The sequence below is a fragment of the Pempheris klunzingeri genome, chromosome 7 (assembly GCF_042242105.1).
Source record: "Pempheris klunzingeri isolate RE-2024b chromosome 7, fPemKlu1.hap1, whole genome shotgun sequence".
NCBI classification, from domain to species: Eukaryota; Metazoa; Chordata; class Actinopteri; order Acropomatiformes; family Pempheridae; genus Pempheris; species Pempheris klunzingeri.
In genome coordinates, this window is record NC_092018.1 from 28,680,541 (window position 1) to 28,695,739 (window position 15,199).

At 45.1% G+C, this 15,199-nt stretch overlaps 1 protein-coding gene across 1 annotated transcript in view; it reads left to right on the plus strand.

The window, feature by feature from the left end:
* Positions 1-15,199, plus strand: part of LOC139203466 (probable E3 ubiquitin-protein ligase HECTD4) — a 36,508-nt gene that overhangs the window by 14,057 nt on the left and 7,252 nt on the right. The window contains exons 25-62 of the mRNA XM_070833223.1: positions 127-372; positions 916-1,108; positions 1,625-1,729; positions 1,834-1,926; positions 2,022-2,190; positions 2,397-2,532; positions 2,644-2,788; positions 2,911-3,077; positions 3,266-3,412; positions 3,511-3,695; positions 3,846-3,999; positions 4,123-4,403; positions 4,494-4,680; positions 4,779-4,860; positions 5,000-5,202; positions 5,336-5,471; positions 5,604-5,786; positions 5,949-6,113; positions 6,218-6,387; positions 6,602-6,717; positions 6,815-6,918; positions 7,971-8,132; positions 8,277-8,425; positions 8,568-8,647; positions 8,922-9,085; positions 9,265-9,502; positions 9,648-9,784; positions 9,890-10,016; positions 10,301-10,438; positions 10,549-10,685; positions 11,558-11,718; positions 11,810-11,991; positions 12,083-12,288; positions 12,380-12,510; positions 12,623-12,828; positions 12,933-13,112; positions 13,441-14,840; positions 14,929-15,136. Coding sequence (XP_070689324.1) covers positions 127-372; positions 916-1,108; positions 1,625-1,729; positions 1,834-1,926; positions 2,022-2,190; positions 2,397-2,532; positions 2,644-2,788; positions 2,911-3,077; positions 3,266-3,412; positions 3,511-3,695; positions 3,846-3,999; positions 4,123-4,403; positions 4,494-4,680; positions 4,779-4,860; positions 5,000-5,202; positions 5,336-5,471; positions 5,604-5,786; positions 5,949-6,113; positions 6,218-6,387; positions 6,602-6,717; positions 6,815-6,918; positions 7,971-8,132; positions 8,277-8,425; positions 8,568-8,647; positions 8,922-9,085; positions 9,265-9,502; positions 9,648-9,784; positions 9,890-10,016; positions 10,301-10,438; positions 10,549-10,685; positions 11,558-11,718; positions 11,810-11,991; positions 12,083-12,288; positions 12,380-12,510; positions 12,623-12,828; positions 12,933-13,112; positions 13,441-14,840; positions 14,929-15,136 — 7,373 coding nt within the window. The remainder of the gene's footprint in view (positions 1-126; positions 373-915; positions 1,109-1,624; positions 1,730-1,833; positions 1,927-2,021; positions 2,191-2,396; positions 2,533-2,643; positions 2,789-2,910; positions 3,078-3,265; positions 3,413-3,510; positions 3,696-3,845; positions 4,000-4,122; positions 4,404-4,493; positions 4,681-4,778; positions 4,861-4,999; positions 5,203-5,335; positions 5,472-5,603; positions 5,787-5,948; positions 6,114-6,217; positions 6,388-6,601; positions 6,718-6,814; positions 6,919-7,970; positions 8,133-8,276; positions 8,426-8,567; positions 8,648-8,921; positions 9,086-9,264; positions 9,503-9,647; positions 9,785-9,889; positions 10,017-10,300; positions 10,439-10,548; positions 10,686-11,557; positions 11,719-11,809; positions 11,992-12,082; positions 12,289-12,379; positions 12,511-12,622; positions 12,829-12,932; positions 13,113-13,440; positions 14,841-14,928; positions 15,137-15,199) is intronic.

The window sequence follows — 15,199 nt, forward strand, 5'->3', positions numbered from 1 at the left end:
AGTGCAGAATGTCTCCCAGTGATGTTGTGATAAGTATAGTACAATGTAGGAATTGGTACACATTCTTCAGTGGTGTGTAGTTGAACACAGCAGACCGACTGGTTACGGGATTTGTTTTCTCTTTAGGTGTCAGTGGCAGGTGGAGGCGAATGGTGCAATCTCTCCTGCCCTCACGCCCAGTCCTTCACCTCTGCCACTCACTATTGAGGAGGACCGGGAGTTCACCTACCCCTCGGATGTGCTCATCCCACCCCCTGGCCTCATGCCAGGCACCTACTTCGACCTGCCTCGTATCCGCCTCCCTCCAGGCATCATGGGGAGGCTACGAGAGGTGTCCGGAAGGGCTCGACCACAATTCCGCCCTAGCATCAAGTAAGATGGTCATGCTGTCACAGTACAGAGGGTTTGCATACGACATCACTGTACACATGAGAAAAAAAACTCCAAAACATAAACACTGCTGAAGTTATAAAACACTGCCACTTAGGCTTTCACTAATCTCAACAAAAGTTTCTACAGATAACAGAAGACTTAAAAAGAGGTGAAGCAACATGAAGCAATACTTTTTAAGACTAAGAACAAAGCGCATAGTTTGGTAAATGAGTTGCATAATAAAATGTAGTTATTTTTTCAGACCACAGTCCGCAGATGATCAGATTATCCCTTAAAGTCCTTGTGATCTTGATTAGATTAAGACATCCTGCTTCAGATTATAACATCTAGGCTTTTGTATGCCTTCTGGCTTATACAGCTTTATACAGTGAATTTTTTTAAGTTACACATTCATTGAAGCCAAATTTATATTTGAATATTTCTTGAAAATTACAGTGACATCAGTGCATACCCTCTATAAAGTATGTTTTGTTTTCTTGCTAAAAGCACTACTTATTTACTCAGCCATTTTTTTTCTGTAAGGGAGGTGATCAGGCCAGATGTTATGGAGGAGGTTATAGTATCGTGTGTCATAAAACATCTAAGCCTGGTGGATGCCCTTCAGTCACTTGTCAACTACCAGTACCGTGAGGATCACACAGAGGAATATGACCTGGTCTGTAAGATCATGGCTGAGACCTTCAAGAAGATCAATGCAATGGAGCGTCAGCTGCAGGTGAGCTTCTGTTACACAGTGAAAAACTAATAGGCCTTAACTTTCCGTTTACTTGCTGTTATTGGAACATTCACTGTGCACACTATGCATATTTGTCATTTTGTGTGTTTTTTTTAATGATGGTGTGCTGGATAGTTTAACAAAGTGCTTCCTGTTTGCTGCAGGGAATAGGTTTACAGGAGAATTACTTTTTCATGGTGTTGTTGTGCAGCTATATTTATTTGCTGCCAGGAAGTTGCTATACTGGGCATATTTACTCTACCTTATTATATCTCTAATCACCAGGATGTTGCCAACAAATTGAAGGTTGTTTTCATCATGGGCAATGTAATAAGATATAACCTGGAAATATGAGAGCAATATTAAAACACAGAATAGGTTATCAGTTAAAATAAGGTTGGGGCAGACCAGAACACTTAAGTTTAACCAAAAGGAGTGAAAGTGGATCAGGCTACCAACCTGAACAGAGACAAAAAGTGTAAGTCTTACTCTAATTATCCCCTGTGTTGCTTTCAGAGTGTCGCAGAATTGGAACAGAAGTGGCAGAATGAGGTAGAGGAGGCCCATCAGGGAAAGCTGGAGAACAACACTCCTTTCTTTCACGACTACCACTTCTTTGAGGTACCCTGCCCCACGCACACCATTTAACACCTTTGCTCTAGAAATTATACCATTACCACTAACATTGGCCTTGATATTCTTAATTTGTTTTGTTTTTTTACTAGAACAAAATTAAGGAGCTGGAACTGCTTTGCTCCCTGAAGGAGGTCCCACTCGATTTTAGTGATTTGGAAAATGTTGTCCTTGCATTGAGGCAAGTAATAAAAAATATAATGCTTGGAACTGATGACATTATGTCAGCTGTCGTGGGTCAGATCATGGAGTAACGTTATGTATCTGCACCAACAGGGAGAAGTTCTTTCAGGAGGTAAACACCATGCATCTCAGAAGTAGCAGCTCCCTGGCCAAAACTAAGGCACTGGTGAAGAGTCTGATGAACCGCACTGAGCTGCTGCTCCATGTTACCATCGCTCCACATTGCAGAAGTCTAACCACCACACCTGCTGGCACTCCAGGCCCAGGTGCATATCACCTTTTTACATGTCTTCTTATGTTCCTAATCAGTTGCTAAGTGAAACCTTATTGGACAGGTGGGAGGATAAGAAGCCTCATGTTGATAAACACTCACACTATTAAAATGTCCATGAGTTGATGTTCATGTTAAATCTATAGGTACGGTTATAAAACGTGCATAGTAGTCTGAGTTTCTTAAACTTTTTTCTGACAGCCTCTAAGTCAGTCTCAGATGCCAAGACTGTGATCCCCATGGTGAAGCAGCCAGTCTTCCTGCGCAGCATGTCTGCACCCTCTGACTTGGAAATGATTGCTAACCAGGACTTGGAGTTTACACATGCGCCCCAAAGGTATTTGTCTGTTTTTCTTTTATAGATCGTATGTTTTAGAATCATATAGGTGACCTGAGAATGACTTTCATTCCTTAAATTCATTTAATTATTTACTTGTTTTATCTTCAGGAGGCGACACCACCCTACCAGTCATCGCAGCAGCTCATTTACCCTGTTGCAGTCTCTGGCCATAGAGGACAGCCGTGACAAACCAACATACAGCGTGCTGCTGGGACAGCTCTTCGCATTTATTGGAACTACACCTGATCAGGCTGTAAGTCTCTTCCTCGTCACTCACTCTTTTTTTTATTTTTTGTTGCCTTGGCTGCATGATAATCAGTAGGTGAACTGGTCTGGTCTGACAATGAAATCTTTTTATACTGGTAATTTGTTTAGGTTTCCAGCAGCAGTTTCCTGTCTGCTGCGCAGACACGTTGGAGACGTGGCAGCACACGGAAGCAGGCACTTGTTCATATGAGGGAGTTGCTCACTGCTGCTGTCAGAGTTGGTGGGGTCACCCACCTTGTTGGACCTGTCACTATGGTACTGCAAGGGGGCCCAAGGTAAGAAAAGAGGGCCATAAACACTAGTAGTAATCTTACCCTACTCTACACACATACATAGATACACACACTAACAAAATAGGCATACTCAATAAGATTATGCAATGTAGTCAACATATTACAAAATTAAAAATGGCACAGTAAAGCAATGTTTGAATGTGCCTGTTTCTTGTGTGCCATCTGTGCAGGATTGAGGAGCTGACCTGTGGTGGAATGGTAGAGCAGGTGCAGGAAGCCTTTGGGGAGACCATGACGTCTGTAGTATCATTATGTGCTCGCTACCCAATTGCTTGTGCCAACAGTATTGGCTTGCTCTGCACAATCCCCTACACCAGGCAAGAGAATTCATCTTGCATTATCTGTCATCTAATTTTTCTTTGTCTTACTAAACCCTCAGATTCCTAACCCTAATTTGCTGACTATGCTTTCATAGGAGTGAGGAGCAGTGCCTCGTTCGGAGTGGTCTGGTCCAGCTCATGGACAGCTTGTGTAGTTTAAGTGGTCAGAGGGAATGCAGCTCAAACGAGAAGCAAACCAAAAAGCAGAAGGTGGCCACCATGGCCTGGGCTGCTTTCCAAGTGCTGGCTAACCGCTGCATTGAGTGGGAGAAGGTGGAAGGTATGTTATGCCTGATGGTCCTTACACTAATCATGTGTGAACAGCTGCTACGCTCCTCAAATGCTATTGCAGGCAAGATGAACTGGCTGTACACTAAAAAGCTAGTAGTATATTGTAATGAGTGGTGAGTAATTGCTATTCTCTTTAAAGGTGGGTCTACAGATGCAGTGCACTCTGGTCTGGCACGGCAGGTTTCCAGCCTGCTGACCAATCACCTGGCCAGAGCCACAGAGTGCTGTGGGAATCAGGCAGCTGGCAATGATGCCTTACAGGATGTCCTCAGTCTGCTCAATGACCTTTCCAGGTAAAAGATATTTGGTATTTATATGTATACCATCAATTTGTATTTATATATGTATATCATCATGCTTTTGTATATGTATGTGTGTGCATTCCTAAGACGTCATAAGATGTGTTTATGTTCCAGGAGCCACATCGGTAAAGCTATCCTGAGCCAGCCAGCTTGTGTTTCTAAGCTTTTGTCTCTGCTGCTTGACCAGAGACCTTCTCCAAAGCTGGTACTTATCATCCTGCAGCTATGCCGAGCTGCCCTGCCTCTTATGAGTGTGGAGGACTGTGGTAATGTGGCCCTGCCCTCGTGGAGCTACTCTATTAACACGTTAGATGCTGAGCAACAAGATGCTAATGACCCTGCCTCACGTATTGCTGCCTTGCTGCTAGCCAAGTTGGCAGACTATGTCGTACCAGGTTGGTCTCTTACCTAGGAGTATTAAATAGTAGGAGTACCAAATGACGTGTGTGTGATGCTAAACTGGATGGTTATTCCCTCTTCACCAGGCTGCCAGACCCTGCTCTCCCCCAGCTCCTCTGAGCCGGACACCAGTCTGTCCCGTGCCAGTTCCAAAGGAGCTCTGAAGTCTGATGATGTTGGGGAGGAGGGAGAGGCAGTTGATGGCAAGCTATCAATCTTCATCCACAAGAGAGAGGACCAGTCATCTCATGAGGTTCTACAACCACTTCTCAGGTAAGGTTGTCCCTAATATCTTTGTTTTTATTTCACATTATGAAGTTTAGTGAGGGTTTCTGTGACATGAGTGTCCTCCCATCTACTCCAAAATGCAGCAGCTCAGAGGGACGTCCCTTTCGGCTTGGCACTGGAGCAAACATGGAGAAGGTGGTAAAGATGGACAGAGACATGACAAAGGTAAGAGTTTAGTTAAAAAAACACATTTAAGCAGAATGAAAAGTGTATACTCACAATGTGAATATTTGTGTTTCTATGGCTTAATTCTAAGTGCCACTCTTACATCTGCTGCCCTATTTTATTTTTTTTATTTCCCTAGAGTGGAAGCTGTGAGGTGATCACAGAAGAGGCGTCTGCTGCCCTGAGAAAGGCCAACAAGTGGGCCCAGTCTGGTCTGATAGTGAGTGTTGGTCCACCTGTGGAGGCTCTGGCCCAGGAGACTGCTGGAGGCATCACCAGTGGTGACAAGAAGAAAACTGCTCAGACTGCTGTTTGTAGGGACAGGAATGCTGAGCTGGCCCGGTAAGTAAACAAGAGTAATTATATTTGTCCCACTTTCCTGTATATATGATTTCTTCATCATGTGTGTGTGTTTTGTCTGGTCAAACTTAACACGTGACAGACTTGTTCTTACCTCTAAATTTGCCTTTAACAGGTCTGATCCTGTCAGGCCATTCATCAGTGGCCATGTTGCCAACAGTATGGCTGCCGAGGTTATCGCTCTACTCCATAGCCTGCTCACTGCACCAGAGTCCAACACCGCTCAGATCTGGACTAGCACTGCAGAAAAAGTAAAAGAATTATGTGTCTGACTTGATCTCAATGTTTGTGCTCATTAATGGTAACCATAACATGAATGTGATTCTATATAATGCTGTTTCTATTAAACCTAATGCTTAATTCTCCTTTGGGGTGTGTGGTAGGTTCTCTCCCGGGCCCTGATGTTTATCCCTCAGCTGGGGAAATATGCTGAGAGTATTCTGGAGAATGGGAGCAGCAGTGGCAGGAAACTGGCTAAACTGCAGGCCATTGGCAGACAAGCTGTTGCTGCACTCTGCGCCCTTGGAGGCTTCAAAGAAACTATTAAAATTGGCTCTGAGGTCCAGGTTAGTTAAGGGACACCAATCATTGAAAATGCTCCTGCTCCTGAAAAACTCCTGCTGTAATTTGCATTGTAGAGACAATCACTTAAACCGTAATTGCCTTTGCCTCAAAAGCTTTAAAATGTAAAATTTTGGAATATTTCCTGTGATTCCTCTGCTCTGCAGGTGGTAGGTAAAGGAGTGCTGGGCAGTGTGGGCATAGTTATGTCCATCAATGAGCAGGAGGGCATCGCTACAGTCAAGTTTCCTTCCTGCGAGTACAGGAGAGCATGCAAAGCCTCAGACATCCTGGCAGTACCTATATCGCGCCTCTGCACACCCAGATCTGAGGTATAAGTTTCAGTATCAAGCACAACCCATTCCTTATATTTATAGAAAATATCTGCTTCATTTTGACTGGTGTCTCCCTTTCACTCTGTGCCCAACTCCACCAGGCTCTACCCCTCTATAAGCTCTCAATCACAGAAAAGGTGGTACAAGCAGTGCAATCCATGCTCCTGCCACAGGAGGGCAGTCTCTCCATTCACACTTCCCTACCAGCCACAGGAGATGGCTCCAGTCCGGTAATGGCTGCAGTACGCTTGCTGGCTGAAATCAGAACCAGGTTAGCAAACATCTATGTAAATAGATATGTCTGAAAGGGTCAGGCTTTTGTCCTCTCTGAGTTTCATCAGTTTTAACTGATAATGCTTTTTTTTTTTTTTAATCTGGTGTCTTTAATCTTAGATCCTTTGCCACTCTGATTATATGATGTAAAGGAAGTTCAACATTAAAATCATAAATTGGACAGAAATCTAATGGTTCTCAATGGTTTTCAGGGCATGCCTGGTGATGGCACAGCTCCTGGAGGATAGCTCCTTCTGTGAAGAGTTCATCCAACAATGTCCTGCGGCTGTTGAGGTTCTCAACCTGGTTGCCCAGGAATGCAGCCCTGGTGCGTGTACATGCTGACATGTCAAATCATTTGATGTGTAATTCATCATTTTGTGTTTGCAGCTGTGTTTATGACAAACTCCTATTGTCTTGTGCAGGGGAGCGTCTCGGCATGGTTGAGGCTCAATGTGAAAGAGTGAGAATGCTGTACCGGGACTGCGCTCGGCCTCCTCCTCCACCACTGCAGACAGACAGACGCCAGGTGGGAGCTGTCGTATTTATAGCACAGTTTTTGTTTTTCCTACTTTGATATTTATAATAGCCAAAAACAAACACAGGAGAGATCCCCTCTCATGTGACATACATGTTCACTAGATAGAAGTTTTCCCTTATCAAAGAGTCTATCTTCAGCCCTGACAAGTGTTGATGGAAAACCACCAAAATCTTAACATGCTTTAATCAACTCACAGCTGAAGGAAAGATAATTAGAGTGTGAAATTCATACACTACTCACAAAAAGTTAGGGATATTCGACTTTCAGGTAAAATATATGGAAAATGTAAAAAGTGAATGCTACAGTGATATTATATCATGAAAGTAGGGCATTTAAGTAGAAGCATGCACTGGTGATTCCTTCATCTCAAACAATTTATTGAAAGAAAATCTAACAACAGTGGAGGGTAAACCACAACAAAACATGTTCAGTGTCTCAGTAAATTGGGACGTGGCCAAAGGACGTCCACTCCTCTCCTTTCTGTGACTCTTCCAGTCTCTGTATCACTGTTCCAACCTCCTGATGACACTCTGTGACCCTCTAAGCTCAGTGAACACCTCCGTCTGAGGACTTCCTGTTTGAAGCCTCCAGTGTTGAGGTGCTGCTGATCAACTGTTAGGTGTCGTCTTGGTCTCATGATGTCAGAATGTGAACAGCAGGATGAGGAGGACTGTTTAAATACCAATTCTAACTGAAGCAGGAAATGTATTGGTGGATTCATGGATCAAACCTGTTGTGAATGTTGCTGTTAAGCTTCTTGTTAGAGAACAGCAGCTGGTGCAGAAAGTACTGAGACACTGAACAGTTGGACATGTGCATTCAAAGGTTTAGAGAAGGTCACATTAAGTTCACCTGGAAAGGTTAGAATGCATTTTAGGTTCATCCTGAGATTTCACCTGAAAGCTGAATATCCCTAACTTTTTGTGAGTAGTGTATATTGCTGCAACTCATAATACACTAAAAACCCTCAAAGATATTTTGATAATCAAATAATTGGCCACATTTATTTCCTCATTCCTTTGATGTGCTTGTCTCATCAGCCCAAGGAGATCACTTGGTGTCCATCCAGAGTTTTCCCTCCAGTCCGTGCCTGCATGTTCTCATCCCGTCTGACCTCTGTCACCTTCTTGGCTGATCCAAGTGCTGGTGGAGGGCTGCCCAGAGGCACCTTCATCTACGCCACCTGTCCTGTACCAGTTCAGGTGGGTACATCACAGTTGAATGCACTTCTGGGTATATATTTGCTATCTCATTTTGTCTGAACATGTAATTGTGAGATAAAATCATGCTGTGATTGGGCAGCCTGTCCACAGGCCTCCATTTACTTCTGTTTGTCTGGCCTGCAGGCCCCATCCTTTTACTGGGAGATAGAAATTGTCTCCTATGGAGACTCAGAGGAAGACAGTGGTCCAATTGTGTCGTTTGGTTTTGCCACTGAGGCAGAGAAGAGAGACGGCGCTTGGACCAACCCTGTTGGCACATGTCTGTTTCACAAGTATGTTGATTTGCATATTAACTCTGAGATACTCCATCCTTTTCCCACTGCTCTGTTTCTGAATGGAGTGCTGACTGCTATCCTTCTCTTCTGTGTCGTTCCATCTGTGCGTCTGTCTCCTGTCTGTGTGTGTGTGTGTCAGTAATGGTAGGGCAGTGCATTATAATGGCTCCAGTCTGCTGCAGTGGAAGAGTGTCAGGCTGGATGTGGCTCTACTTCCTGGTGAGACAGGAGACAAAATATGTTTTTCTTCACATACAATCTACCGTTTCTTTTGTTGGATTTAGTAAACTTAGAAATCCATACAGCAATGTATGTTATGGATTTGAACTAAACCCCTTTTAAAGCATTGTATCTTATCTGGCTGCTCTTTTGCAAGCATATCTTGCTTCTTTAACTCAAGCTGTATCTAGTGTTAGTGTGTTTTAAAGTATGTTATTACCTATTACCGTTAGGTTGTTACTGACAACGTGATCTTATGTTTGTATAAACACAGGCGACGTGGCTGGAATAGGCTGGGAGCGCTCTGAGGGTACCCCTCCACCCCCTGGTCAGGCCCCTAAAGGCCGAGTCTACTTTACCTACTGTGGCCAGCGGCTAAGCCCCATCCTCGAGGATGTAGCTGGTGGAATGTGGCCTCTGGTACACATTCAAAAAAAGGTGGGTTTCTATTGACAAAAGAGACGATTATAGTTTTATATTTGATCTGTTAAGCTTCAGTTTGATTCATCACCTCTACGTACTTTGTATTATTTCATACCCTTTTTTGTCCTGCTTCAGTGACACATTTTTTCCTCAAGATTAATGTGGTTAATCTTAAACTTTTTCTATTTTTATAGAACTCAAAGATCCGTGCCAACTTTGGGAACCGGCCATTTGCATACGCAGAAGGCCAAGCACACAGAAATGCGGCCGACTTGTGTGTAGACCTCGCAGAGGAAATAAGTGCTAATTTTGAAGCACTGCCCTTTGCTATGGCTTCAGACAGTGATAACGATGCAGGCGCAAGTGTTACCTCGGACTCTGGCTCCCATGGACCCCCTTGTCGAATTGCAGCTGTGGCAGTTGCTCAGCAACGTAAGTTTATCACCTTCGTTTCAGCTTCACCCTCATCAAACACGCATGCTTTTCTTTTACCTCTTTGATTTTGCAAAAATATCCTTCAAAGTTGGTAACATTCGGTAAAACTGGATTTTCTGTTTGTCCTTTCCTGCCGGTACAGAGTACAACAGCGACCTGTCGTGCCATTACAAAGTTGAGCTGAGCTACGAGAACCTGGTTACCTCTGGGCCTGACCCACATCCTCCTCCTATAGCAGATGATGAGAGTGATGATGAAGATGATGATGACGTCCCAAGAGTGAGTGGGGCCTCCACTTCTCTGTATCTCTCATCTTCAAATAAGTACTTCCAAATTCAAATTTAAAGTTTGTGCTCTTCATTTTGTCTTTGTGTTTTGTCTTAGGAGGACCACTATGCCTTGCTGGTAAAGGCCTGGGAGACCAAAGTGTTCCCTACCATTCGTAGGCGGTTCCGTAACGAGGCTGAGAGGAAATCTGGCCTGGACCAAATCAAAGGAGCTCTGCAGCTTGGTAAAGAATGAAATACCATCAGTAAAACTTAACGTAAAAGTCTAAAAAAACCTAACAGGAAACATTCAAGGAGAGCACTGCAAACATGATTAAAAATGAATTATCCCTTAAGAAATCAGACAATCAGCTACAGTTAAATTTGACATGGAGTTAATTGACGTTCATTTCATGAAAGATTGGCTAAACCATATCTGCTCTGAGCCGTAGCACATCTTCTGATGATGTTAAGTTAAGCTTTGAACTTTGACACAGTTTGTCTCCTCTGTGTACTTTGTTGACAACAGGCATGGTTGACATAGCAAGACAGACAGTGGAGTTCCTGTATGAAGAGAACGGCGGCATTCCTCGTGACCTCTACCTCCCTACCATTGAGGATATCAAAGATGAAGCCAACAAGTTCACCATCGACAAAGTTCGCAAAGGTACCACATCAAATTAGCTACACATTTTAAGTTAAAATTAGCTAACTTCAGGGTACATTGTAAGTAAGCACTGTATTACCATCTTGATGACTTTTTTTCACTCCACACAGGCTTGACTGTGGTCATCCGCTGTCCAGACAGCAACAACACCAACAGCACTACAGGAGGGACAGCCCTGCCCAAGTTTGCTATCCGGGGCATGTTAAAGACCTTTGGTTTGCATGGGGTCGTGCTGGATGTGGACTCTGTAAGTACAAAAGTGGATGCATCAGTATTTTGAGCCATTATGAGAAATGTATCGATACTTTCTTACTGCTTTGAGTACGACCTGGTGAATGATTTGAATTTTATTGAAGTGTTATGCCATTTCTAGGGCTATTCCTCGTGGAATTATAAGACATGTTTACTTCAAACATTAACAAGGCATCAGTTTCTCTCCCACAAGGAAACCACTTCTAGCCGCCTCGTCACATAGTAATTCAAATAATCATTCCAAAATAAGAAAATAAAAACCTGTCACAGTCATTGTCACCATAATCAACATCACCCACTTATTACTTATGCAAGGTTCTCTTCCTGAGCTGCCATGCATTCTTTAATAAAATATGCCAGTTTAAATGTCTCTCTTTCAAACAACCATTTGAGTCGTCATGAATCATTCATATCAATTATCTGAGTCATATCCTTTATATTGCAAAAAACAATAATGTTTCCAGTAGAAAGGACAATAAAAAAACAAAATGACACTATTTTCAATTTCCCCCAAATCACATTCAACTTTCTTCATCCATCCAAAAAATACCACTTTTCTACAGCCAGGACTTCTTTAAACAGATGTTTACAACACATGTACACATCCCTTATCCAAGGCTTTTTTAGTTGTGTATTCCTAAGTGCCTAATGGTGCGGTGATGAACAGCTTCACCTGGGCACACTCTCCTGGCCCCAAACCCCAGCCAGATAATCACAGACTGGACAAGCACCAGTTTGAAGTTATTATTAAGTTTGTTATATGTAAAGAAACCAGTATCTCTGATTGTGATAATACATAAAATCCATATGCTCAACAACATAAAAATCCAAATAGTTGTATGACTCTGTTAACTTCAACCTGTCCAGGTGAATGAGCTGGTACAAGTGGAGACTTACCTGCGCAGTGAGGGGGTGCTGGTGAGGTATTGGTACCCGATTGAGATGCTGGAGCGCCCGCCGGCTGGATCTCGACGCACTGCGGCTAATGGCTTAGTCTCCCTGGACAGTAGCAACATTCAGATTCATAGGTAATGTATGAAGCTACTGGGGATGAGCAGGATGTAAATGCTTCCTGCAGCAGTGCTACAAAAACAAATCTCTTTTACTGCTTCGCTGTAGGGAACTTCTGCGGTGTGAGAGCGCACTGGCTCGGTTGTACTGCCGTATGGCCTTGCTCAACATCTTTGCTCCCAAGAATCCCCACACCTTCACTCGCCTCTTTCACATACCTGCCATCCGTGACATCACATTAGAGCACCTGCAGCTACTGTCTAATCAGCTGCTGGCTCCACCCCTCCCTGGTGAGTCTCCTGAATAACTGGATCTTTTGGTGTGAAGTTATTGACCATTTGTGTTTATATGCTTATTGCTCTGATGTTGCTCTTCCTGTAGATGGCACTATTAGTTCTAGTTCTATCCTGCTGGCCCAATCGGTGCTTCACAACCTCCAGGGCCAAAGCTGCTCTCCCTCAGATCTATTCTACCAGGGCAACGCTCAGCCCATCAGGGAGTGGCTGACAGTGGCCATCACCCGTGCCTTGCATCAAGGAGAGGAAAGCCTGCTGGAGCTCACAAAGCAGATCTGCTGCTTTCTACAGGTTGGTTCTGCCAATCAGTGCTTGGTCTAATAAGCGTGTCCCAGTTTGTAAAGTTACTAATATCCTCATACAATTTTGTTCACTTTGACAGAATGCACCAGAGCAGTTTACATCTGAGGAGTTCCCTGTCACAGAGTCAAAGGTCAGCATGGATGTCAGCTTTCCAGGTGCTGCGTTTGTGATCGTGTCCTGCAAGGAGAGCCAGCTAGGCTGCCGCAAAGAGTGAGTTACTCAGAAGTGTTCACTTTCAGCAATTTATGATAAACTCAGATTTCTTGCCACTCATTTCCCGTCAGGTTTTTAAAATTCTCTCCTGTCTTTTTCACTCCATTAGCTCCAGCCTGTACAAGGCTCCCTGGGCTCGAGTCATGGTGTACGGCCTGGGCCACAAAGTGCGTAGAAATGGACAGCTAAATCTGATGGAGGCGGTGTGCTATCCTCTGGATGCCTCCCCTACCAACACAGGCCTTACTCCTCCTCCCACCACCAACCAATACCCATCTGTGATCATACCCACTGACAAGGTTCACATCAAACTGGGTGAGTGTCTAAGTTCCAAAGGCTGCTTCAACTTTTCATTACAAAAATCTGTTACAAGATTTAGTGGAATAAGTATTTCTGATTCTGATTTGTTTTGATTTTAGGTGTGTCGCCCCCTCCTGGTGCAGTACTGGTCCTGCACTCCTTGCCACTGGAGTTTCCTCTGGCCATGGCATTTGCTGAGCAGCTGTTGACGTGGAAGCTGGGAGAGAACAGCGGGCGATCAGAGGATGAGCTGGACACAGTGCCATCGTCTGTGCTGCTGCAGGTGGTAGAACTACTAGGTAAGTTGAAGACCAGTTAAAACAACACTCAACACTGAGCCCAGTTTATTTGCCTGTTTGTACTTGCTGTACCCATGAGTGACATGAAGCCCAAGTGAAATCTTTCATCACCCAATGAGCGCACAAGTAGATTTTACCTGTTAATTAAATTGTTAACATAAATAGATTGTTCAGAGTTTAGTTTGTTCAGAGCTTGTTAAGCCCGTATATTCCTGCATAAAAACAAACTTTGAAAGCTTGCCAAGCAAATCATTCCAAACATGAGATTATAGATTTCCCAAAATCCCAACTTTCAGTGTTTTCTGTGTCATTGTTCTTATTGTTTTAGGTGGTTTGCTTTGGACCACTGATCTGGCTCCCTCCATCAAGGAACTAATCTTCCATTTGCTGGCTGAACTTCTGCGGAAGATCCACCACTTGGAGCAGCGCAAGAGCCCTGCTGGTCTGTCCAGCTCCATTGCTCTCCTGCTTAACCCCTGCCTCGCAGTGCTCATGGCCCTGCAGACAGAACTACGCAAGCTCTATGACCGGGAGACTCAGGGATGGACTGCTGGAGGGGCTGGAGCAGGGGGGTCTTCATCTGGAGGTATTGCGCTGGCTTTAGGGGCGGAGCAAAGCCGGTTCTCCACCTACTTCCACGCTCTGATGGAGGTGTGTCTGGCTGTGGCAGAGGTGACGCTTCCCCTCAATGTCGGCTGCTCTTCGGTGGGAGCCTTGTCGTCCACCAGCGCCCCTAACCTTAGTGACTCTTCTTCATCCTCGTCGTCATCCCCAGGCCAGACGCCGCAGAGCCCCAGTCTGCTATCCAAACGTAAGAAGGTGAAGATGAAGCGTGAGAGGGCAGCAGCTGCAGTGGCGGCAGCAGTCTCTGGGAAACGGGGGAGTGGAGGTGCACGGTTGTCAGAGAGTGACAGTGCCCTGCTAAACATGGCAGGTAGTAAACCAGAGGACATGCTGTGGTTCCACCGCTGCCTCACTCTCCTGATGATCCTACGACACCTCGCCAATAAGGACCCGCAGGGTTTAAGTGTGACCAGTGATGCCGTGACAGATGCCTGCCAGGCCTTGGTGGGCCCCACTGCCCACAGTCGCTTACTGGTGCTCTCAGGTATCCCCACCCACCTGGAGGAGGCGGTGGTTCGAAATGCAATCCGCAGGGCTTGCAACGCACACGGTGGGCTCTTCAAAGACGAAGTCTTCATCCCTCTGCAGGAAGAAGACCCCAAGAAGCCCAAAGCTGGAGCTGGTGTTTGTAGTCCTCAGGATGGCAAAGTGGGCTCTGAACCTGACCGCCCCTTCCCCAACAGCGGAGGTCCTGAGAGTCCTGACAGCTCCAGCAGTGTGACTCCAGCGATGAGTGTGAGCCCTTCAGCTTCTACCAGCCAGACATCGATCTGCAGCTCCTCTCAGGGAGTCTCTCGCACTGCCAGTGAACTTTCTGTAGATCAGGAACTGTTAGCTGTTCCACCTCTCACCCCGGCTGCTGCAGCTTCGGCTGTTACATACCCCCAGCAGGGCCCCCAAGACGCCCAGACTGTTTCTAGTCAGGAGAGTCTAGATACCTCCCTGTGTAGCACTGGGAGCTTGGGGAGCCTCGGCAGCTTGGGGGAGCCTCTCGACAGTGCAGAAACACCGTCAGTGTCAGACGGGGGCTCTATGCACACAGTCACATCACTGGAGAGCAATGCAGCCATGGCAAGGCCCATCAAGGGTTATGCTGTCATTGAGGTGGGTTGATTTGAGAGCACCATAATTGATCTCTGCCGTTAAATTTTGGTTTGCTCTGAGAAAAGATGCTTTCTTTCCTCACCTATAGGTTCGTTCTCGGGCCAAAGTGGAAAAAATCCGTGCCAGTCTTTTCAACAGCAGCGACCTGATTGGCTTGTCCAGTCTGGAAGGCGAGGAGGAGCTAATGGAGTTGACCAATGAGGAGATCCTCACTGCTTCCAGTGTTAACCAAAGCCTGTTTGACACACAGGGAAGCTCTGCCCTGGAAGACTACTTCCTTGACAAGTCGGTCAGAGGTTGGTGTTCGACACTTATTAGTTATTATGCTACTAACACAGTGACTTTTGTTCCACCAGCAC